Here is a 25120-nt window from a genome sequence, read left to right on the forward strand (position 1 = left end):
GTTTGCTTTAACACTATTTCATAAGCACTTTGAAAATCAAAAAACATTTTTCCTCCCCTAAAAGCCTAAGCTGACTGCCCCAGGCCACCCTCTCCAAACATAATGAAAGAAACATCGATACCATCCCAGCAGCTCACATGTGCAAAAGCCATCTTTAGAAACAATTTCAAAAGAACAATCTGCAACTGAAGTGAACTGTAAATTATGAATTAATTACCAGAAAAATTGTGTTTGGGAAACACTGTTTTTTCTGTGTCAGCTGGTGGTTAGTAGTATCTAACATTTCAGTGATAAGACAAATGAAGTTGCTTAGTAACAGAGCCATCCACCATATTGATTTACTGAGAACCACACAATATGCAACACGAGTCTTAAAAAACAAAATCAGGTCATAAATATATGTGTGTGTGTATTTATATAATATAATTAGCAGACTGAAATAACCCAGGTTAACAATTCCCAGTCCTGCGGCAGATTTACAGCCCTGTCTCACTAACTGCTTCCTTCCAGGTTCTGGACAGATTCCTGGGGTACAAAACCCGGCACAGAAAAACACAGGCTTCCTTGTTCTGAGTAGCATTTGCAATTCTCCACAAAAATCAGCTCTGCTTTAATGAAATGTGAAACTTTCACTGCTCTACAAACACCTTATTTTTTTAATAGAAGTTGATGGACAAGGAGAGTGTTTCTATTTTGTACTTAGTTTCACTGAAAACAGGAAAAGTGCATATCGTTAACAACTGTGTGTCCTTATTTTTACATTTTGAGCACATAGGTGTTCACAAGAATATAAAAAAATAACTGAGGTGCAAATACAACTGTTAAAAAAGCAATACCAGTACAGTGTGCCACACATAAATAAAGATGGATAGAAACAAAACCAGTCCTTCTTTATTATCAAAAATGAGTGACTGCAAAACCATTCTCATAAAAAATGAGTATGAGTATCAAAAAAGTAAGTCAAGAAATACACCAGAATTTATCCATGTGAGGGAAGAAACAAAAAGGTACTCTCTGGCAGAATATTAATTGTTTTAGTTGGGGGGTGGGGGGTGGTGCGTCTAGATGTCCTGAAGTAAGACAGCTCTGCTTCATTTTCCACATCTGCCAAATCAATATATTATTTTCCTCTTTTGCAAGGGATTAGTTACATACAATTTTTAAAGTTTCTTGATATGGTCAAATTCAAGGTTTTATGAAATATGGCCTTTATAACACTATACCTGTATATAATAAATGTTTTTCTTACCATCAGAATCCTCAATTAGGTTAACCAGAAGAGTGTGCAAAAGCCTCAGCAAAAGAAAAATATTTGTGTTTACGTAAAGAGCAGACTAAAATAAATTTAAGATTCAGGAAGAGAATGACTCAAATGACTGTAGTCTATTAAAAAGCATAAACAAGACTAAAGATTCTTCAGAATCAAAAGTTTTATGGAAAAGTGTTCACAGTAATAAAGACCTCGCATTGAAAACACTTTATAGAAACATTTGGAAATGTGAGAACATTTGCAAGAGTTCAAAAGGAAATTTAGGGTTATCCAAAATTATTTTTATTTTCACAATTGAGATTTTCCATACTCTTATTTTAATGAATTTTGATATTAATTTGATTTCATTTCAATTTTAATATTCAGTCAATAAGATTTTGACTCTTTGATCCTGTTCCACATGGGAAAATCACAAACATGTGAATAGCACAAGAAAAGAGCAACCCTAAGCCTAGCTGCTGTACTTGAGTTCTCCTTTGCTGTGTGGTTTTGATAGGTTACTTATAGTACAGACACACAAACAAATTATCATGTGGAATTAGCCCCATTCAGGACACTGCAGTAACTCTTGTGTGCAATTTTTTACCCCATGATGAGAAATAATTTGCAGCAATTTATGTCTCATCTTAGGTAGGATAAGCTACAAACAACGGAGCCTTCATGATTATGTATTTGATAAATATACCCATAGTCTTGTGAAAAAAATATTTACTTCTCTCCTACTTCAATATTTATAAAACATGTTTTATTTATGAAGAGATTAACTACTAAGAGTAGCTATTAATCTGTTTAGAAAAAAGTTAGTAATTTATTTTTCTCAATTCACCAGTTTTCTTTTTAACGCCAACAAATAAAAATGGCTTGAGAAGATGAACCATAATTTAAATTGTGAAAGGAGACCAAACCTACATGATGAGATAAGACCACACAACTATGCTTATCTGAGTGGAGGACAGTGATCTAGGCCTATAATGGGATTACAAATCCCTAATTCTAAACATGCATAAATATTAGTGGTTTAACTTTATTAGGAATGCTTTCTTGATCTGTTCTGGCTTCACAATGATTATTTTCAGCGTAAAGTCAGCAGATGAATATATTTAGTCGTCTCATCAATTGTCTGGTTCTTCCCGCAAGAATTATTTGGTTCTTTCTTTAGCTAAATAAATATAAAACATAAACCTGTATTGCTATTGGTAGTCCCTATACCTTTTCAGAAGCTTCAGATTTCCCTCCAAGTAGGCTTACAGAGATTAATATTAAAGGCTGAATATTAAATATCGCAAGCCTGTGACACTAATCTACTTGAACAATAAAACAGGCATAGTAAATGAGATCTCAGAAATACTGGATATGTTTCTTCATTAAAAAAAAGTTTTTAATTAAACCATCCAATTTAATGTTTTTATATGGCACTTTAGTTTTGAAGGTAAAGTGAGCTAGAGACAGCTGACAAAGAAATTATAACTGCAATTCCTTGGTGAAAATGTTAATGACAGCAAAATATTGTTTAATTAGATGATTGCAGCATCTGGATTAACACTCTTTAAGAGCGATGTTCCTGTGCTTGTCTGCTTCTTCACACTTTACAGACATTTTGTCATCTCTAGGTCATTAGGAAAGAATTTTTAATGATTTTTCTAGAAGCAAGTAGTTCGAGTTACATCTAATTAGATGACAATAATAAGCCCAACACATGCAGTAGCTAAATATATACATAATTAACCAGTGAGGGCTTGTACATCACAGAGTAAAAAAGTGGAAAATGCTAAACAGGCAAAAAAAAAAAGAGGGAGGGGGAAGATGTTCATCTGAATTTATTACCTGACTGAAGATGTATTTTTTTTTTTTTTTTTTTTTACACAAACCTTTAAAAATAATCCCTTTCCAGTACAAGAAATGGCTTACAAAAATTATGCGGATAATTATATAAAACTTTAAAAAGCTTTGGCACATAGTATTTAAAAGAATTAAAATTCCAATAAATACAAATACAAACACATATTTCATATTCTGCCATTTGAAAAGGAAAAAACAGCAGAAATCAGTTAAACAGTGAGAAAGATTTGAAAACAAGACTTCTAACTATTCTAACTAAAACAGTTGTTTCTAACTATATTAGAAAATGACTTCTTGTTCCCACTCCTCTTGATTCCTTTTGCTGCGGTGGGACTACTTTTAAGTACTTGTAACTGCGAAAAGTAAAAATTACTGTTCCCTATATCACCCAGAGGGTTCAGTTGACATACATGGTGATCACATGCAATATGGCCTTTTCCTAAGTGCCTGAAGAAAGGACAATTAGTATAATCATAGCTGCTTCCAAGCCTTCAAAGTGAAAGGATCCCTGAAATGGCAATAGGTAGGAGGAGGGGGAAGGTGGCCAGGAAGACTTATGTCTACACAACCAGAACAAAAACCAGGGACATGGAGAGTATAACACTGAGACTGATTGATAAGTAGCAGAGTGCAGTGTTTACCTTTGGGAGAAAAACCCAGAGCTGTAAACATGCTGATATATGCTCGAGTCAGAAAAGAGGGACAGAAAGAGGTGAAGACCTTGGAAACAGATTAGAGAGGTGGGAAAACAGTTGGGTAGAGGGCCAGAGAAGCAGGTTGAAACAAGAATTTAGAGAGTTTTGAAAATGGAGAGCAATTCTGAACTGAAATTGCAATCAGGCCAGCAGAAATGATGGTAATCATATAGTCTTGGAGAGGAAATTATCGAGAAAGACAGAACTATGATAGCTGAAGCAGAGACTTATTAAGTCATGAGTACAGATCACAACAGAAAAAGTTAAACTAAAAATGAAACCGGGCAATGTTTCAGAGCTGGTAACAGGGTGATGTAATGATAACAACAACAAAAAAAAAAAAGTCATAGAAACATGGATTTTTTCCAAGGGGACACTTCAGTATTTCAAACATTGATTAAAAACTTACAGAATAGCCAGGGGCCATGCTTGTCAGGACAGACATATTGGCAAACCAGGGAGAGATTTAAGGAGAGATCCGTATATTTATTTCAGTGGCTCTGTTCTACAGAGACCAGACAGTCTGTGTAATTAACAGTATTAACAAGCAGGCAAAAGACAAGGTAGGTAGGATTTAAAAGAATTAAAATTCCAGTTGTGGGAAAGGACCCATCTGCATGCCACAAACAAAAGAAATGAGTTGGTGTCAGCAGCCTCATTCCTGAATGTCTCTCTTCCAAGGCTGCTGTTTCCTGAATAATTTCAGAAAAGGATCACAAGAAAACATGAGTGATTTCTTACTGTTTTGTAAAGGGCTAGATGCTAATTAAGCACAGTTGAAGAAGAAAGGAAGCTACAAAGAATCAGCAAAGAGCATATTAAGCCACTTTGTTAGTGGACCTCTGTTTACTTGGAAGAGGAGAAAAAACAATGAAGGGACCTATGTATCACTTCCCAACAGATAATCCACATTTCTTAAGTGCCAAACCTCCACATTTCTTAAGTGATTAAGCTATGGCTCAGATATGCCAAATAAGCCAGTAGGAGCTAAATGGCAGCAACAAATAAAAAGCCTTTGATTCACATATTTCTCAATGGCTAAAAACAATGATACTGTTAGAAAAGAAGACACTGCTTAAACAAACAATTACAGTCTATAACTAGGCCATCACTGTCTACATGAACAATTACTGGCAAACAAGTTGTATCTTTCAAGGAAATATTTCTTATGGGATCTCATTACAAAAGAGTATAATTAAAAATATATTTGGAAATTGGATTTCCAAAGAAGAAAGAAAAGAAAATATGTGCTATGTCTTTACTTGGCAAAGGAGGTCATGAATATATTCAGTACTCTATCTTTGTGTACAAAGTAGAAAATCCCATATTTTCTTCTGACTGCCCAGGGTCCTACAGTGTCTACAGTGCACAGAGATTTTGCTTCTGTTTAACAGATGTACTGGGACAGTTATCAGTTCCGTGTTATCAGAGCTAGGGCATCATGTAGCATCATTAAAAAGAATGATTTTATAAAATAGGTCAGTCAATACAAGATGGAGACGAAGAGCTAGGCTGAATTTCTTCTAGAGACTCAAATTTTCCTCCCTCTCTTTCAGGGAGTATGGTCTTTACCTAAATTTGAATTTGAATTTTATCATGCATTGCTGAAGTACTTCATAAAATGGTAGGTAATACTGTGAAAATGAGCAAGTGAGCTTATGCAATTAACAACAATGAGATTACATGAACAAATGAGATTTACCAGTAAGAGACTGATACAAAAAAATCTGCCAGAAATTAAGTGCTTTGAGCCAGAGAGAGACAGCACTAAGGTACTGACCAAGCTGCTGTAAGCTCTTCCAAATACAGTACAAGCTCATAGACAAAGAAAAAAAAATTGAGTCACTAATCCTCCAAACCTTAGGCACAGCAGGTGGTACCTGGAACGCTAATGTCAGGCCATCCTATTGTAAGGCAGTTGAATGACATCAAGAGAAACTGGCCTCATGCAACCACCCAGGTGTGTGGCTGTAAAGCCTACTTAGCAGTACTAGTATGAAACAACAGGTTAAAAAACAATTTTCTTCAGAACTCTGAGATACTCTGAAGGAACCTCTTCAGGGTGAAGCTTTTTTACTGATGGATACTTTAGTGTAAGTCACTGCAATTCCTAATTGACTTCAGACATAATGATGTCTTCCAGGTTTGGATGCTTTGGTGATGTACCTAAAAATAAATGACCCTGGATTTTTAAACTGACTAAAAATGAAAAGTAATTTATCAAAAATTGGCTCAGTTCTTGTCTACTCTCATTTAAAGAGTTTAAACACACTGCTTACAGAAGAAATGTATACATAAAAAGGAAATTACAAGCGAAGGACAGTCCCATCGAAAATGTATTGGACAAGAACTGAGGGGATCTAGGCTAACTTCCCAGCTCTCCAGTAAATCCTCCAAGTCTGGGTGAAGCAGTCAGGGAGCCTGCGAGGCTCTGCCTGTGTTTCCTCATCACCACAAGAGCAGCGGATGTGCAAGAGACGCAGAACGGCTGGAGGCAGGCTAGTGTCCAGAAGCAGGAGAGCAGCATTCTTGTGGCACTGTGCCAGAGGTAATAAATGTTCAGCAGGGCTCCTTCCTTCAGCAAAGGTCTGCGGGACTGTGGCTATAATGCTTGGGAACCAAGCTGGTGAGCCTGCATTGGACTGCACCATACAGACTTTCCAGCCCAGGTCCCCGATAGCTTCAGGGACTCCGCTTTGTGCTCCACTGCACAAGGTAAACGTGCCCTCGGATTCCCAGCTGCTCAGCGGTAGCACTTCTGTATCATACTGGGATAATTTGATGACACATTTATTAACATCCATAAGACCGGATGCATGGAAGATGACTACCATATAAGCATAGAGACAACAGCCTAAAGGCTCAAAGCAAGTGAGTTTGACAGCTCCTGAATTCTGCCACTGCCCTGTTGGGAAGAACGCAGTTGGGACTGTCCTCAGGAATGGTCAGTGTAACAGGTGCTACCTTTGGGTTTCACACTCACATTTGTCTTACATCTGGCCTGAGGATAACCTCAAGCATAAAAGTCAGGACCAAGTAAAGATGAGAGTTGTAACGCCAGAGTACAGAGTGATGCCTGGTGGAATTTAATTTGGGTTTCAAATGAAAGCTCATTGGAGTGAAATGTCTGAGGAAGGCTCTCCACAGGCAGGTTCATAAGCAGCATGTGTGCTACAGGCAGGAGTTGTAATAGCAGACAACCTCCTGGAATTCTTTGTATATGGTGCAGAAAACTGTTGCTTTTCACATTTAAAATTACCACAGGAGTTAACACGTAGAAAAGGGAAAGGTGAAAGGAATAATGCCATCGCGAATGTTTAATTAATGACAATTGCCAGAAAAAGCTCTTCTTTTGCCAATAACAAATGGATGTCTAAAGCAGTTATTTCTCATTTTAAATACCTAATCTGATATTATATTTCACCTCAAAGAACTAAACGAGAAAAGAAGCTGTAATCTAATCATACCACAATCCAGGTGACATCTGTACTAGGCAGAATACTGTTGTTATTCTGCTGTCTAGTTGTTGCTGCTGAGAATGATGAAGTAGCGAAATTACATTTTCCCATTATTATTTCCAGACACTCTCTGGCAATGGTTTGTTGACTCTAATAAAGCTTCAGACCAAGCTGTCAGCAGAGGAAATGGCAGGAGGGGAGCAAGGAACTGCCTCCGCAACAATACATGAATCTAAAGTCTCAGTGATAGGTTGTGCATTTTCTGATAAAATTTAATGTGTGTGTTTCAGAATCTATCGTAAAGCTGCAGCTGAATTCTAGAGGGATAAATGAATTCTATCAAGTCACGGTGCTTAAGACTTTGACAAACATAAACATATTATGAAGGATTAAAGAGTCAGAATCCTTACCTGCTATAGTGTTGAGGAACATCAAGTATTCGAAGTTAGATATCTCCCGTCTCTGCCAGCGCTGAGTCATGTTGGAGGATTTATAAAGCTGTCGGGGAGTGGCCAGAGAGATTCTCCTAGGAAATACATTTAAAGAATGATTTTTTTTAAGATTCTCATTAAATGTTAAGATGTAGGGCAACATTATTAGTGTGATTAATTTCAGATTCTCTCAGAGGCTTTTTTATTTTGTTTAATGAAGTCAAGAATACACTATTACCCTTATTTGAGAAATTACTACAATTAAGATCTGTATTTTATTTTACCAGTACTACAACATTGTAATCACTCAAAATAATATATTTTGTGTTTTATTTTATTCTGAATCTGGTTAAAAGACTGGCAGGAAAACAAACTGCAGACCTCCTGGTGCCTGGCTTGTCCAGCAGGAATAAAAGAGGAATACCACTTCCTTGTTTCAAAAGCATGCATTGAGATAAGTTCATTAAGGTGAGTGAGTGATAGATTAAAGTGCCATATATTTCCAGCACTGGGTTGAAGATATTTACTCCACAATTTGTGCACCTCCTCCATGGTCAGCTACCCATGATCCCCTTCCTATATCCCAGTGAGCTTTGAGCTTTCTATTTATAGGCTGGTTTCTGAAAGAAACAAGGTTTATTCAGTTATCTGCTCGCATGTCCATCTGCCTGTCTCTCCATAATAACTTCTGAATTGCATTTCATTCAAATTTGGAAAAGGAGTAGAAGCTTCTAAGATACTGAATTTCCACACATTTTCTAAATCTTACCTGACTGGATAAGGGAGAAAGAACCAAACTACTGTGCCGTGGAAGGGAAAAGCAGAAAGCTTCAGCTCTTCCATTTTCAATTTGACAACATCAAAATAACCAAATACCATGCACCAAGTTCTAAATTACCCATAGCATATAAAGTCCCCCGTTGGTAAAATATAAGGGACTAGATTCAGTCTAGACTAATGCATTAAATAAAAAACCTTGCAACAAGCAGAAATAGCTTTACTGCTCACGACACATTTCTAGACAAAATAGTCCTTGCTGAAAAAAAAGACAAGGATAATCTTTGGAAGGAGAAAAAATTAATCTCCTCAAATATTATTTTTTTTACAGAAACTTAAATCTTATAAATAGATCAAAATAGAGAAAATGTTTATACCTGTTAAAAAAGAGAATCTCTAATATGTACCTTATTCATGAATTTAAAGAATATATTTAGTATTTATATAGTTTGTCAAGAGTAAATAGGGACACCCAATGCTTCAGCTTTCAGCTGCACACTAAACACACTAGGTGCGCTATTTCTAGACTCTGAACGCTGAGTATTATCTTAAAATAAAGTTATATACAAGGTGTCAAATTGGGCAGCAATTACAAAAATGTGGACCATCTACTTCTAAAGATATATGTACGTACTCCTACACATGCACTAAACCCTATTTCCAGAGAAAGAATGATTGAAAAAATATGTGATTGGAGTGTACAGCTATCACAAATATATGCCTGTCTTCTCAGTGTGTAGGTTGTCAATGTCTACCATACTTAGGCTTACAAATTGAACATACAAAAATGACCATGCAAGTGTAGGTACACTTCTTTAGTCTCTGTACCTACCCAAAACAGCAACACATAAGGTCTTGCCAGCTTGGCTAGCCCTATTTTATAGTAGACTCCAGGATGCCAATGGTAAATACACTTCACTAGTACAGAGAAGATGTTATAAAGATTTTTTTAAGTTTTTGTTATGCTTAATCTGAACAATTTATCTAAAGAATTATCTGAATGTAATCATACTTTATATTGCATTTTATAGGATAATAATTACTTTTACAGCTAAACTCTCAAAGACATTCCCAGGAAACTTGGACTAATGCTACACACATTAATAAATACAGGAAATAAAAATACTAAAGAGATCACTAAATTTACAAAGCATTTCTGTCACAGATTTTCTGTTCCTCCCATGATAAAAGAACATTTATGCATCAGTACAGCTTAGTAGCTGCTTTTGGACTTTACCCACAATCTCCCAGGGAGTCTCAAAAAATCTATAAACTGTCAAGTGCTGGACTTCACATTTGAATGCCCGATTTGAGCGAAGTCTACAGAAAATCAAAATAGACTAAAAAAGCTCCTTATTTACTCTAAGGTGTTTGAAAGATTTGCAGTTATTTCAGCAGAGACTGGAAAAAATTATGCACAATAAATTGGTTCCACACCTGCTTGTTTCAGTTAACACAGGAAGACCCACTGTTTTGTGTTTTGCTAAATCCACCCAACTTTGATCAAACCGTTTCTCTCCTTCGATATGCCATCATCAGCACAAATGAATGTGCTTCCTTTGCTTCTAGAGGACTGTGAAATACCTACTCAAAATGGAAACTGCAGAACATTCCCTGATGTACAAGGGGATGATCCAATTTTTCAAGTTTTATATGCTTTAAATATGTTTAGAAAACACTTCATAACATTCTGTTGAGGGAAGGGGTGTTATATATCCCATATGTGGAGCATGACCTGCCCCCTTTCACAATCCCTTCTAATTTAGTTAGCTACAATCCAATCTCATACAAAGAATCTTTAAATATCTTGTCAAAAATGTAGCACCTGTGTGATGTTTTGTATTGTGTTACTCCTGTTCAGAAAACAAAAAAAAACCTTGAGAAAGCCACTGGCTTCTGACAGCTCATTGATACTTTTAATCAAAGCTCTAAGAGGGGTTTTACGCTTTGATGATATCAAATCTTAGCTTTCTGACTCCTCACCCTTCCCAAAATCCAACCTCTGCAACCAGCTATATTGAGATCTGGAAATGTATCACCCACAAGCTATTGATGTGGAATAAGTGGCAGAGCTGAGCTGACATTGAATATAATTACCATAACAGCCAAAATACGTTTTCTTTCAGCAATAACTTCATCATTTCTATTTCTTAGCTTTAATAACTGGAGTCATTGTTTTACTTAATGCATTAATAGCCCACAGAATTTCAGTGGAAGGTGCTAGCATATGTTTAGTGGGGAAGTATGATACTGTATCTTTTGCCAATTCATTGATCTCTATATGTTTATAAAACCATTGGGCAGCTCACAGTTAGTTTCTAAGCCATGATGTTACCCTCAATAAAAATGCATCAGTAAATTACACCTGAGGTGTTAGAACCCTAAAATGTGGTCTGCTAAAAGTGTAAAAATGCGGGCATTATTCCACCTGTGTAGAATCATATGGAGCTGTAGAAATAAGTTAAATAAAAGGCACAGTAGTGTCTGCCCAGTTGTATCATATGGCAGGGTCATAAGGAAACGACAATCAATGCAACATGTCTAAGGAACACTGCAAATGCATTTATCAAAGACAGATGAATTTGATTACCAAATCAGACCAAACTCTTCAACATGTGACTAATTTTAAGGATGTAATTACTTCTTTGCAACATTAAGCACAGGCTTGAATGCTTTGTTGAATCAAAGCATTGAAAAGGCTGTTAGGAAAAGTAGCAAGAAGTCAAACTGGAGACTTGCTTAGAATGGCAGGTCTGTAAAAGTCTTGGGAAGAGATACCAGTTTGTCTGCTTCTAATCCTTTGTGCCATTAGAAGATCATAAATATTGCTTCTTCGTTCTGTTTCCTTCCATCTTTGTTAATCACAGGATTTCTCCATGAAAACAGAAATGCACTTAAAATCCATATACTGCATTAAAAATAATTTACTCCTTCAGAAGGTTTCCATTGTGAATGCAGTTCTTTATGATAATGTAATTAAATTTAGATGAAATATTTATCAAAGTAGTGTCAGAGAGGAAATGTTACTTACAAAAATAAAACTAAAGAACTTTTAATCAAAACAACCAGAAAGATCTGCTTTTGTTAAAATATTTTAAAGTACAGCTTAATCTGGGAGATTGGTCATAAAAAAGGATAAAAGTTTACTCAGCGTAGCAGCTCCTTTTGGTTACTCAGTGTAATTTCTCCATATGTTAGTTACACAAATAAGCATCATTTTAAAAATTAGCATTCCAGAGGGAACATATTCATAGGAATGGAAACTATATTCTAACATCAACAAAATATTAACTACAGAGCAGTTATAGAGCCAGATTTTCCCTCAGCTACACCACTGCAATCCTACTGAAGACAATAAGGGTAAGTAGACAGAAAAAAAGGAAAAAACATGATTACGGGGTCTTTATTGTGCATAAATCATGACATGATTATGCAAGAACAAGAAAGGAAAAACTTCACTACCATATGCCAGATTTATTCTGAAGGCTAGCAAGCCCATTTTCGATTCAAATTGAATGTAATCAAAAAGATATGGAAATAACTGCATATAATATTGAAGCTTAAACTTTTCTAAATAATTATATATCAACAAACTTTTTCAGACAATTATTCACTGAATAATGCACAAAGGATATGAATTTCAAAAGTAAAAAATGTCACTATAGATATGAAATTCTGATTGAGAAATTTGCATTTTGTTTGTTCTAGAACAAGTGGCCATTTTTATTTCAGAAAAGAATACTATTACCTTCCATTTAGAGACAGCAATTCCTTTAATTTGAGTATTTGGAAGAGCAATGCAAATATTAATAAGATGCACCTTCCAAAGAAATGCCCGAAGTTCCCCTTGATCTTAGTGAAAACTTGAGAAATTTGGCAGTTTGCCTAAGAACTTCAGCACGTTCAGGAGATCAAGCCTTAGGCATCATGAGACTCTTCAGCTCATGACAGGGAATGATGTTCAGCTGGGAACAAAATAATTCTCCAGTCCTACAAATGCTTTGACACTTCAGAGTATTTCCACATTCTGCACTGGGATAAACCAAGGACAATATGAAGTTTTAGTTTGTAGGAAATGACTTAAAGAAAGAGAAAGACACATCCCAGACTTAATCATCCACTGATGATTAAGTAACTGGCTTTTGGCCAAGGCAGGCCAAATGGAGATCTGAGCCCAAAGCACCATATTTTGTGAATTTCCTGTGGTTTCCTAACTCACTTATATTTATTTATTCTTCTTTCATTTTGACCAGAAATTAATCCTAAACCTAAACATTTTTCACCAAACTTCTGCTGATACACCTTTAAAAACAATTTTAGGTCTGAATAGACATACCCAAACAAATAATAAAAAAAAAAAAAAAAAAAAGGAAGGCAGGAGGCAGGAGATTTCCCCTCCAACTCACATGATTGTCTTACCCATCACTAAAATACAAATACTTTTACAGTATAGGATCTGACAATTCGCAGCCTTATTTCTGACCTTAGACTGATTTGATATTGATGTTGATAATAAAAACTTTACTTGTCTGTAGAATGTGAAAATCTCTAAAACTGAACCTCAGTTGTGGTTTTTCTTTTTTCAAAATATATAGCCTCCTTAATTTTGGAAACAGAAGAAGAAAAATTCATTATGCTAATGAATGGAAGAAATTTGGGATTTGCAAAATAGCCGCTATACTGATGAGCAATGAAGTAAAACCCACAGACTTTTACATAAAAAGCAAGTGAGAAGATATATATAAATGTGGATAACTGGCTAGCTGAAAAGGGTCACATAGACATAGTCCAGCTGGCTGGACAAAAATGCACATCGCTCTCAGCCTATCTGAAGTAAAGCAAAATACACTGTCTTTGGCTGCCCTTGTTACACAATAACAGGAAGATTTTGGTGGGAAAAGAATGTTGCAGGTGGGAACAGAAAACTACAGAAGAGAAACTAGGGGCGGGCTTGGTATTTAGGCAACTAACCAATAATGAGCTTAACTTTTGTAATATGTATGAGCTAATTATAAGAAGGCATAAAAGGTGACTGTAAGGTACAATAAACGAAGTCTGCTGATCACTCATATTGAGTGACTGTGTCTTCCCTCCGTCGCAACATATAAAAGCAATAATTTTCACTCAGCAAACACAGAACGTAATCAAGTTTAGTTCCATGTCCCACATAACAATCACAGCAAGGATGAACGTTTGTCTACACATGTGTAAAACCTGACTGAAAACCAGACTTTGGAGAGACAAAGTGTAAGTTTCCTTCACTGAAAGGTACTTATTTCCTATAATTTAAAAAAAAAAAAAAAAAACCACACCACCAAAACCACCCTTTTACTTCTGTTCCATAATAACAAGCCCCAAAGTCAGTAAAGGGCATTGTTTCTCAAACTAACCTTAAGGAAATCAAGAGTTTCGTGACAGGAATGATGCTTTAGTATTGATATATTTAAAGATATAATCTGTATAATATAATAAACACAAAATATACAAACTATTTTAATGAAATTACCTGGCTTGTGGCAAACCATAGCTGGTTCCTACTCCAACACGTGGTAAGCTGTACACAACCTTTTTCACTGTTGCTTGGTCAGGAAAATTAAACATAACAGAAGCTAAATGAGGAAGAGAAAATATGGACTAGTAAACCATCTGCAGAAGTCTGTTTCTCCACCTGCAATATATTTTTTTTAAATCCTCCTGGTCTTTTATTTGGGAAGAGAAGTCAGTCCCACTTTTGCCCTCCCAGGGGATCCAGGTTAGAACAGAAATTCCTGGCATACTTCACATCTATGTATCATCAGCTGGCTAATGTTTTGGCACCAACTCTCCCATTTTGCAGAAGACCTGAGTGTGGCATCCTCCAGAGGAACCAGAGCTTACCATTAACCCGTATAACCTTTTATCAGGCTGGGAAGCTGTTCAGTAGTTTGCATGGCATTTATCTTCTAACTGGTGCATTAAAACATACAGGACCAGAAATTGTTTAATTCCCTCTCCAGCTGAAATCTAAACTTACATCAGAGCTCCTCAGGGCAAAAGGCTACTGACACACCTCACCAAGCACTGAACTCTGAATCAGAGTAGCACATACAGAAAACTGAGTGGATCCATTTATTGATCTGCTCCTTTTCACTTTACCTCAGTTTATAATTAGAAAAGGAAATGTCCTGTTAGATATTTCACTAAAATATTTACAGAAAATGGAAGAGAGGGGTGAGATCAAAAAAGCAAACTTCCTATCAGACACTTGAATGTACTAACTGCAATGATCTGTTTTTATTAATAAATCTCACTGCTGCATGGAAAGCAGTGAGATTGATTTATGTGATTGATTTTAATGCAAAATGCAATGAATACATGCAAAAGTAAGCATTATTGAACACAAACATAAGCACTTTATCAAAGAAAGCACAGAGTTTAAATTTAAGATTAATAAAGTAACAGAAAATAACTACTAGCACATTTTTATGCAACAAAATAAACAAAGACATACTTCTGTTTGCCATAAACACTTCCAAAGCTGTGTTCTGGAGAAGATAACGTCTTGAGAAAACAGCCCGAATCTCACTGAACATCCATTTTCCATGAAGGCCTTCTGTATAGGCGAGGACCTTCAAAGAAAGTCAAGGTGACAACTATTAGCCGGAGTTTTTCGTTAAAATATTGCATAAGAACATAGTAAATTTTAGCCATCAGTGAAGTACAGTTAATTGTATCTCTTTAACAAGTAAAAAACATGCATTAAAACATGAATTTCAATGTTTTTAAAAAATGCAATGAAGTACAGCTGTTAGAAGAATATCAGTAAGTACCATAATCTGATACTGCTAAGGTCAACTTATTTTTCCTAAAAAACCCTCAAGCTCTACAAGCAAGCACAAGATAACAGACACGGTTGCAGTTATGCTTAGCTGTACTCTTTTCCAGCAGTGTGCATGACACAGTTGTCAGTTATGTATCGGATAACAGATTTACTTCTGTGGCAAAAGTACTGTGCAAAGTACAACCAAATCATATAATGTGCTATTCACATCCATTTCGGAGTCATAAAATAGAACTTCCTCCATTCCATTAATAAGTACAGGAATTAGCTAGAACACCATGTTGGCACAATAACTCTTCTAAAGTTGGGCACATCCAATATAATAAACCATGAAGAAAATTTAACAAGTTGTATTTTTGCATTTGAAAATTAATATGAAAATCTTTTAAAATTAAATAATTAAAAATTAGCATTGCTTTTACAATTTGTCAGTTTCTCAATTGAAGGTGATGGTCTAAGACTAGATATAAATACCTAAATAATGTTTTTCACTGTTCTGGATGTTCAGGAAAACAAACAAAAAAGACACAACGCAATTAGATATTGGCTTTATTAACTTATCTCATCTGCGAATTATCATTCCAGCAGTATTATGCATTTAGAACAACCCTATTCCAATCCTTCTCATCAGCTGGAAGGCTGCTTTCAGCCTTCCACCTCTGGTCGGGTGGGCTCTGCCCATTGCTGAGACTCTGACATTTCATCCTATAGGGAGTCAGTTGGTTGCGATGGGGACCGTCCCCTCCCTACACCCAACTGCATTTCCCCGGCTATGTAGACTGTGCCTTTCCCTAGGCTGCAGCTACTAAGAGCTACAGCCTCAGTGAAACAAAGAAACACAATGAACACCTTCACTAAAGCGAAATGCAAAAAGTGGGTTTCAGACCAGAGAGACTGAATTTCTCTGTTCTCCACAAGGTACATAAAAACTGTTGATATACCAGCTTGCGGTGCTTTACTCACTCAGTTGAGGTCTTTGCTTTTTGTAATCAGGACCTCCCCCAACTTCTGAACAGGGAAATGTTGGGGAGACCATAGTTGCTGCTGTCAACGATCCTTCATGCTGAAGGTAATGGAAATTGTATTCCTTCAGTTTTTTTCTCCAAAGTAACTTCAAGTTAGTAACATGTCTTCATCTATGAAAAAGCTAATTTAAGTTTGTAGACTTGGTGTTAGAAGAGCCCCATGGTTTTTTGCCAATTTGTTCGCCATAACTTTTTTCTCATAGCTATGATGGGTCTGTTTCAGAGATGACGGTAACAGCAACAACACAAATATTCAGCACACATTGAAGAGCATTGAACACACAATGAAGAGCATTGAAATGTTAGTTCTGTCCTTGATGGAAACTGGACAGAGGAACACGCCGAGTCCCCTGTGCCGTCTACATGAGACGTTACAGACAAGACTAAGCAACACTGCGGCTGATGGCACTGTTTCGTTCACCCCAGCTCTACACTAACTAAACACAGCCCTGAAGGAAGGAGCTTGATTTCTTTGGAGGTCCCCCAGACACACACAAGAGACTATATGCCCCCTCCTTTCAGTCACAGGCCAGCTGTGGCATTACTAGCTTATACGCTAATTCCTGCAATGGTCAAAAATCTGCACCTTATTTTTACTTTGAACTCTGTTGACTTCAGCTTCTAGCCACTAGATCTGGTGACACCTTTGTCTGCGAGATTAGAGACTCTTCTAGTAACAGATAACCTTTCCTTGTGTCGGTAATTACAGACTGTGATCCAGTTACTGCTTAGCTTTCCCCTTGATAAGGTAAATAAACCAAAATTTCTTTCAGTCTTTCATTGAGATCAGATGCTAGGATACAGCTGGTATCATGTATGTGAAATTCAGATGGTTAAGAACAATGTCTGTGAAGATTTCAGCACCCTCCTGCTCTGAATGTGTTCTGCTGCTATCTGATACATAATTTTTGTAAATACACAGGTTGTTAAGATACACAGAGGAAACAGGGAGGAAAACACTCAAGTTTAAAAAGCTAAAAGATGAGAACAGTCTCCCAGGCAGAAGAGTTTGAAATGTATATAGCAGTAACCAGATCTACAGCAGCCAGCAGATTTGTCAAAGAATTAGGTCCTTGACAAAACAGCATGCTTCAGGAATTCAGTTTTTGTTTCAGAAATGTTTCCAGTTGTCCTTTTTTTTTTTTTTTCTAAAGGAAAGCATTTAATACTGACTATAACCTATGTATTAACATTTTAGATGATTCACAGTGATATACTTACAATGTCTTGATCTATACCATAGATTATTATAGTTCAACACTAAAAGCACATTGTGTACTAACAATACGTTTGTTGCCTTTTTCTCCCTCCTCTTCTTACTCAAGTATAAAAGAGTCATAAGTTCACAGAGGTACATTCACCCCACCAAGAAATTAATGACTTAAGATAGCACACCAGTAAGGCAGTAGAAAGGATAGGAAATCAGAGGAAAGGAAGGAGTCTATAATTCAATTACTGTCCTCGATTACACTCTTCTTAACTGTCTATTAGTCCTACAAATATCAGATTATCATGTCAATATCAAATCATCTCAATTATTTCAGTATTTCTGCTGTATTGTTTTCCTGTCCAAGATATGCCACCCATTTTTGTCATCCTCCATACCATTCATCTAACACCATTTTCAAGCGATTCATTAAACCTTCCATTATTAGGCATCTACAGTTTACAGCAGAAATTACTGACATTGTTGGAGGATTCTTTCTTGTGGTAACAAGATCCAAAACAAATTAATTTCATTTTTCTGAATTTGAATCCTTTAAAAGGTTTATACTTTTTTCTTTTCTTCCAGAATAATTTTTAGCATTTCACTTTCTTGTATCACATGAATGAAGGTCTGGCTATTTTACATTTTTTACAGACTGCATGTATTGCATATTTCATTATTCATGGAAATAACCACTCTGTTCACCAAAAGACACTGACATTATGTTATCTAGTTATCTGAAGCCAAAATTACCATGTGCTCCATCCAATATTTAGTTGTTTATATTTAAAGTCAGTGCTTGTTATTTTGATAGTTTTATGAGGTTTTCTCTTAAAAGCAGTCATGGAGACTTTTTGTTGTAGGCATTTCTTAACGGCTGAATCTTCATGACTGAGCACAGAATTCTAGATATGTCTAAATAATCCGTTTTAAATAAACTAAAAAACTACCAGCCAACTAACAATGTCTGCATTTGAACTGAGCACACTTTTCAATATTAGTATCAGCTGCAACTGTTTGGTTTAAACCTCACTTCTCTTAGTAAAACCCTTTCACTTACTCAGAAATATGGGTATGTTTTAAATATAGTAATGGGTCCGCTGGCCAGCAGACAGATCAAGAATAAAAATTTGCTAGCATGCATTGCACTAAGATGAAGCTGTCATCCTAACAGAGGAATAAGAAGTCTGTAAATCTCAGGGTTCTCTAATATAGAAAAACATCTATTGGTGACACTTACTTAGATTTGATTAGTAAAGCAGCGTGGGAAGTTCAGAAGAAAAGCAGAACCATTACTGAAGTGCTTTCCTGCTTGGCTCAAATATGAAGGCTCCATTATTTTAATTGTATTTCTGATGTAATCAAGATCTATCCTTTTTTCTTTTTCTTTCAATTAAGAGTCAAGACATTTTTAATCATAAACCTACTTCAGTAATTATTCAATTATTGATAATGAATTAACTGTTATTTAATTAATATTAAAAAATAGAATTTTGAAGTATTGCATTAACCAGAAGACCAGAAATACTAGTTTCCATTCTGCTAGAATCCCTGATAGATTATTCCCACAGGAGAAACACTTTAGCATAGAGGCTTATTTTTGCTGCTTTATACCATTTTTTGGTATCTCATAGCCCCAGGCACAGCACACAGAAGAATATTCTGGCCCTTTTCTTTTGATTATTGCTGCTGGAATTGAAATAATCACAAAATCAGGTACTATAAAGATATCGAGGAAAGCAGCCTGTACAAGTCGTAGCTATTCTCGGTTGGTTTTGTAACTTTATGTAAGTTGTAACTTTATGGTAAGAACAGTCACTTCTCCAGCCTGCTGTAAAGAATTGTTGCTTATTGCTCAATATTTCCTTTTTTTAAAATAGCCCTTTGGTGTGATTCATTAACACCTATGTATGTGAATTTAATCTACTGTTTTCAGGGGAAATTCATCATTTGTCTTTTGGAACCATATTTCTGTTTCAGGGTATTTTAACTCTAACCTGATTCCTCAATGAATGTATCAATTCATACTTTATATCTAGTGCAAAATACATGCAATCATTAACATGTAATATAACTTTGTTGTTGGGGGTTGTGGGTTTGGGGTTTTTTTATTATTATTATTTTCAAAGCACTTATTTCCCTCATTATTCCTTACCTCCTATACTAATAATGTCAAACCAATAATGTAGTAAGGGACTTGCATTCCTTGCATTTATGTACAGTAGAACTGGTTCATTTTTTGCTGCATTTCCACAAATACATTCCAAAGATCCTGTAGATTTTTTTTCCCCAAGTCTGAAAATGATCCTCAGAGTCATGTTTTCTGAATAAAATGGCCATTTCCTGAAATTAAATGTATTTTTTTCCTTTATCAATGACCAGAATGGCTTCCAAGAATACTGTAATTTTGGTACAGATTTTTTCATTTTATAAAGATAGTTTTATCCAGTGCTTAAGTGTAGCTACTATTATCTTTAACCTTGACACCACTATTTTAGTTAGAATATTAAACAAAAGAGCTCTGGTGCATCCTTAGTTTAGACATCAAAATCCCATCTGTCTGTTAGATGGCTCTGTTACACAGCAAAACAGGGTATTATCTTTAACATGTGGTACTTATTTCCTTTTTCCTCTAGAGATGCAAGAAGCTTCTATGAATTAATCCTTTTCCCTCCTTCTAAGTTTACCCCTCCTACTTCTTCAACTTTTAATATCTTATATTTGAAAAAGTATTTGCTCTGCATTTGAACAGATTTGTCTTGACTGAGCAAAGTCTAGTGAGATGCTGTTGCATCTTGGTAGCCCAACCCAAAGCAACTCTTCATCATTTTATTTGATTCAAAGACTTAGAGATACACACTTAAAAGCACTTAGAAGATATGCTTAGAAGTATATTCCAAATCTGTCCCTCCAGCAGTCAAATAACCCTAATAAATTTTCCTGGTGTCTCTATTTTCCAGTGGTTTAACTGTCCTGAATTATATGTCCAGTGCTACGCTTTTCACCACACTCAGAGTACCTTCCTCAACACTGGAAATTATAGTTACAACTATTTTATTTATGCACTAACTATATACTGTACCTTTTTTGACTGTTGGTTTTGTTTTTTTTTTTTAAACTAAGCTTGCAAAATTGTGTTTCTTCCAATACAAAATAATCCCTTGTCATCCACATAGACAGTGGTCCTTTAATTTGAATAGGATTCTTGTTTGTATTTCATTCTTCATTCACCATCACCAACTTTTGGAAGACAGATTACCTGCTAGAGCCAACTATGAGTCTATCTTATGTGTCCCAACCTTGAACAAAAGACATGAAGAAGAAATCTTGGTTCCTTTCAATTACCCTGCAGTCCCTACACCTACATTATCAAAATGAACAAAAGTAAAATAGCCTTAGTATTCCAGGTTTCCAGGGCAGGACCTTGCATATAGTTTCTCATGACAGACTTTTCTGTGAATGCAGTTGCCAAGGAGAGAAGAGAAACTCTCTAAAGCTCCCTCGTCCATCCTTGTCAAATGAATATTTAATATTCCCTAAGGTTGAGAAAATGTTTTTTTACAATGAAATTCTGCTGTAAACTTAAAAAAAATAAAATATATTTTTGTTAGTCTGACACTACCCTCCTGAAAAATAACCAAACACAGTTGTGACGGACATGAATTATTCAAAAGGTTCTGCTTGGGCCTTTTGCCTCCTACTTTCTGGTGGAAACTATATCCTGCTTTTCATATAAAGTGAGCTAGGGGTCCATAATGGAAAAGCTAAAATCTAAATCTGTGGTTACCTCATCTTTTTTTGTCTAAGAATAGGCAGGAAAGAAAAAAACCAAAGATGCCAAGGAAGGGAAGAAAAAAGAAATTATCACTGTGGGAAAAGCTACACTATATCACTTTATAGTGATACGTGAAACAGCAAGCAAGAGTATGCTTCAGTCACAAAGCAGCATTTGATTTCATACTAACCATTTCATAACAGCCTGGTAACCATAAAATTAATGGAACTTAACTGATACGTTCCCTACATCAGGGTCTTACGGGATGCTTCCAAATTTGCAACCTCAGCACTTAGAAGAAGATGCCTGCCAATAAAGCACGGAGTACTTCACAAAAACAAATCACAGTGAATATATATCTTCAATCACAGTGCTGTCTAGAGCCAGCTACAGAAGTGTGCTTAAGCACCTGACCCAGGTACACAATAAGCATTCATAAAATAGTTTAGCATTATTGTACACTTTTAGAGCTTAGAAACACATGAAAATTATTACTAAAATCATTCTCTCCTGTCAGGGCTTTGGATTTCCCTTTTTCAGGTGTTTGCTAGCATCACCATTTGCTTCAAGGAAAATGCAAAATTCTGAATGCAGATCTTCCTAGGTTAAAAAAAATGGTTTCCATGCACATACAGCAATCTTCCTTCTCCAGAACCATCTAACAACAAGGAGTTCACTTACAAGTACGTGGCAGACTGCATGATTGCTTTACATATTCTAAAGACGCTTCTAAAATTTTACCAAATATCACATTATCATTTTTTCTTTGCATGCTATGGTCTAGTAAAACATTCTCAATTTCTCTTTATATTAAGGTCTCCTTTTGCCTTCCTTATAACATGCATCTGTGTAAAAAAGTGTCTTTATTTGTAAGCCTTAAAAGCTTTCCTCCAAGGGTCTCTTGTGATCCTATGCTCTCCAGGATGAGCTGAGGATTATGTGCCATTATAATATCTCCATTCACATCAGTTTTAAAAATCTTTTTTAGAACTTTTTTTTAGAATAAATATTGGCACTCCTACTTCATTTTTCTCCTCCTCTTCAGGGATCTAAAAAATGCAGATATTATTTTTGTGGGTTTGAGCTTTACTTCCTTGCCAAATTTTCTCAGCTTATACTTCTACTTCCAATGTTTTTTTAAGCTTTCAGGAGGCCCCTTGTCTTGAAACACAAGGTTCTGTTCACCCCAACCTTTTCGAAGTTTGATCCCTCTGGCCAGCACACTGCTTCGGTACCCATTAAAACAATGCCCATGCAGCTGACAGCAACTGACGCTCTTATTCCCACGTTCGTTTTCAGTCATCTGAAAAATTATTTTAAGTTGGCCCATTTTCAGCTCATTTTCCTCTTTTCATTGGTAAAATGGTTTTGCATGTTATGATTTTGTGTTTGAGGAAAGTAATGGAAAGGATACGGGGATTTCTCGAGAAGCAGCTGCAGTAAGGTTATTAAAGCAAAAAAGCCCTGCTCCTAGATAGAGAAACACTGCTGCTAAATGTTAACATCCGGATCAAAGTAATCCAAAGAGAGCATCTTACGTACTCTAAATGCATTTTTTCTAACTCTGCTTTTGTAAAACAACAATGCCTAGTTTTAAATACAAGGAAAAGTGCTACTGACATGGGGAAATATTACTTTTGTGAAAACAGAATTCTGAATAACAGTTATTTTTATCATTTATTTGATGGAGTTACACATCTGTGCGCCTTTGTGTAGTTTCCCCTCCTATGAAATGTGCAAACAAATGGTCAATTCAGGTGATTCCTGAAATGCCAGGAATGGACTGAAGTTCCTGGGGAGAATAGCATCAGGTAGAGGCAGCGGACTTAGACATTACCACCTGAGAAAAGGTAGGCAGAGACCTTTCTCAAGCTCTACTTCCAAACTAAATTCCAACAGTTATTGTCTTAAGCAGAAGTTTCAGCCAATTTAACAATTCTAAAAGTGGGAATAAAGCTGATGGCACCAGCACATGCAGAGGAGCAGAAGATAAATACATTCGAGTCCAGTGCCATAGAAAGCCATGTTAGAGTACAGCCCAACTCAAAACACAGAGGCTGAGGAAACAAATACTGGGGCAAAATCTGAAGAAGAGAGAAGCTCAATTAGTTCTAGTTAGCAGCAGGATTGAAGCAGATTGTGTCTGTTACCTCATGAGGATTAAGATGATTTTGTGTTGACTTTGGCAAAAACGGGATGTCAGGCTCAAATCTAGTTAGAAATCGTAACAGAACTGCTGTTTCTGTTCTCACTCTACATCTTGTGCTTAGACATTAATCCGAACAGGCGATCTCAGTACTTACACTCACACTCTTCTGAGCAATTCTGCCCCAGCACCACACTCAGTGAAATGCAATCAAATTATTTCAATCAGAACTGTGCAAATTACATTTTCAGTTGAGCAGACAAGACAAAAAAAGACATAAAATTGGTATGACCTGACCAAACCTAGAACTTTTTTTCAGGATTGAAAATGGAGAGCTTGTCTGCCTGTCAGCTGGTTTATTCTGGGCTGCCTTAGCACAACTAATAGAAAGAAAGTACTTGTAATATTCAGAAATCTGGGGAGAAGACAGTGCTGATAAATGATTACAACTTGAAACCAAAGCTGGATATTTATTAATTAAATAGTTGCTTGGCAGAAAAATGCAGTTTTATTCAACTTGAAATACTGATGGATTTGACAGATTTTGTGAGAGTTTGAGCTGAGAGAAGTTGCAGAACTGGATTCAAACACCAGCATGAAAACAAACAAGTTTTCTGTTGCCTAAAGTGAGAAGCTGGAATAGGCACTCAGATTCAGTTTCCTTCTACCTGAAAGGTATATGAGCCCAAATAACATCCTTCCCCAACAGTGTTGTCTGCTCCACCCCACCACTGTGCTCCCAGTGAGCCTCTCACAGCTGGATCAGGGCTCCTTACTGGTCCAGGTTGGACAGTGCATGTGGGAGTTGCATTACCTGCGTGCTGGCCCAAGGAAAGGCAGCAGCAAGCAGCTCACCGCAAGCTCCTACATGTGTGTGATGGATTCAGCAATAGAAAGAGAAGCTCTCTGGCTCCTGCCACGTTTGCAGGGATTACAAAGCAAGCATTGTTTGCTGGTCATAGTTTACCAGCATACAAGGCAACCTGCTCCCTTCAAACATAGGAAAGAAGTGAAACAACTCCCCAGTTTCCAGGTAAGCATGTTGACATCCAGTTATTAGGAAGGACTAGGAGAAACTCAAGTTCTTCTATACTCAAACTGTGTCTTCGGGTACTCATTTCATCCTCGTGTATTAGTTTTTCCCTTGCACTAAGGATAAGTGATTCAATCAAGTTTTAGGACTCTGCAAAAGCAAAAACTGTAGGAATAGTTTGAATAATAAAGAACGTATGTATGGTATCCACAAGTCTGATGGGAATGAACACAAGAATAAAGCCATCATAAAATCCTCAGGATCTTTTTTATTTTTTTAAACTTGCATACCAATCTATTTATTCAAAAACACAATGTAATAAAAAATGTCTAAAAGCTCAAATTAACCATGATGTAAATCCTTAACACTATAATAACTGAAGGCACTATAACTGGTATTAAAAGTTTAAATATTGAGTTTTGTTGAACATTACCCATTTCCTACCAAATGACAGGTAGAAAGATAGGTTTATGTCCCTCTTTTCATAGATGTGAACTCCATGTCATACAGATGATATGTGCAAACATCTTGGATTTTAAGTTTCTCATTTGATTTATTCAGTGCAGAACACATATGATCTAAGGTCTACAAAATAAAGACATTTTTTCTATTAGAAAGCTTAATTTTTTTAAGTTTCTGTTCCT

The 25120-nt window shown here is 36.2% G+C and overlaps 1 protein-coding gene across 3 annotated transcripts in view; it reads right to left on the reverse strand.

Moving 5' to 3' along the window:
- Positions 1 to 25120, reverse strand: part of NBEA (neurobeachin) — a 509659-nt gene that overhangs the window by 87040 nt on the left and 397499 nt on the right. For all 3 annotated transcript variants that reach the window (XM_027792046.2, XM_055802616.1, XM_005241160.4), the window contains 3 exons: positions 14961 to 15078; positions 13977 to 14079; positions 7673 to 7788 (listed from right to left, as the gene is read on the reverse strand). In XM_027792046.2, the coding sequence (XP_027647847.2) occupies positions 7673 to 7788; positions 13977 to 14079; positions 14961 to 15078 (337 nt within the window). The remainder of the gene's footprint in view (positions 1 to 7672; positions 7789 to 13976; positions 14080 to 14960; positions 15079 to 25120) is intronic.

Source organism: Falco peregrinus, chromosome 4 (genome assembly GCF_023634155.1).
Source record: "Falco peregrinus isolate bFalPer1 chromosome 4, bFalPer1.pri, whole genome shotgun sequence".
NCBI lineage: Eukaryota > Metazoa > Chordata > Aves > Falconiformes > Falconidae > Falco > Falco peregrinus.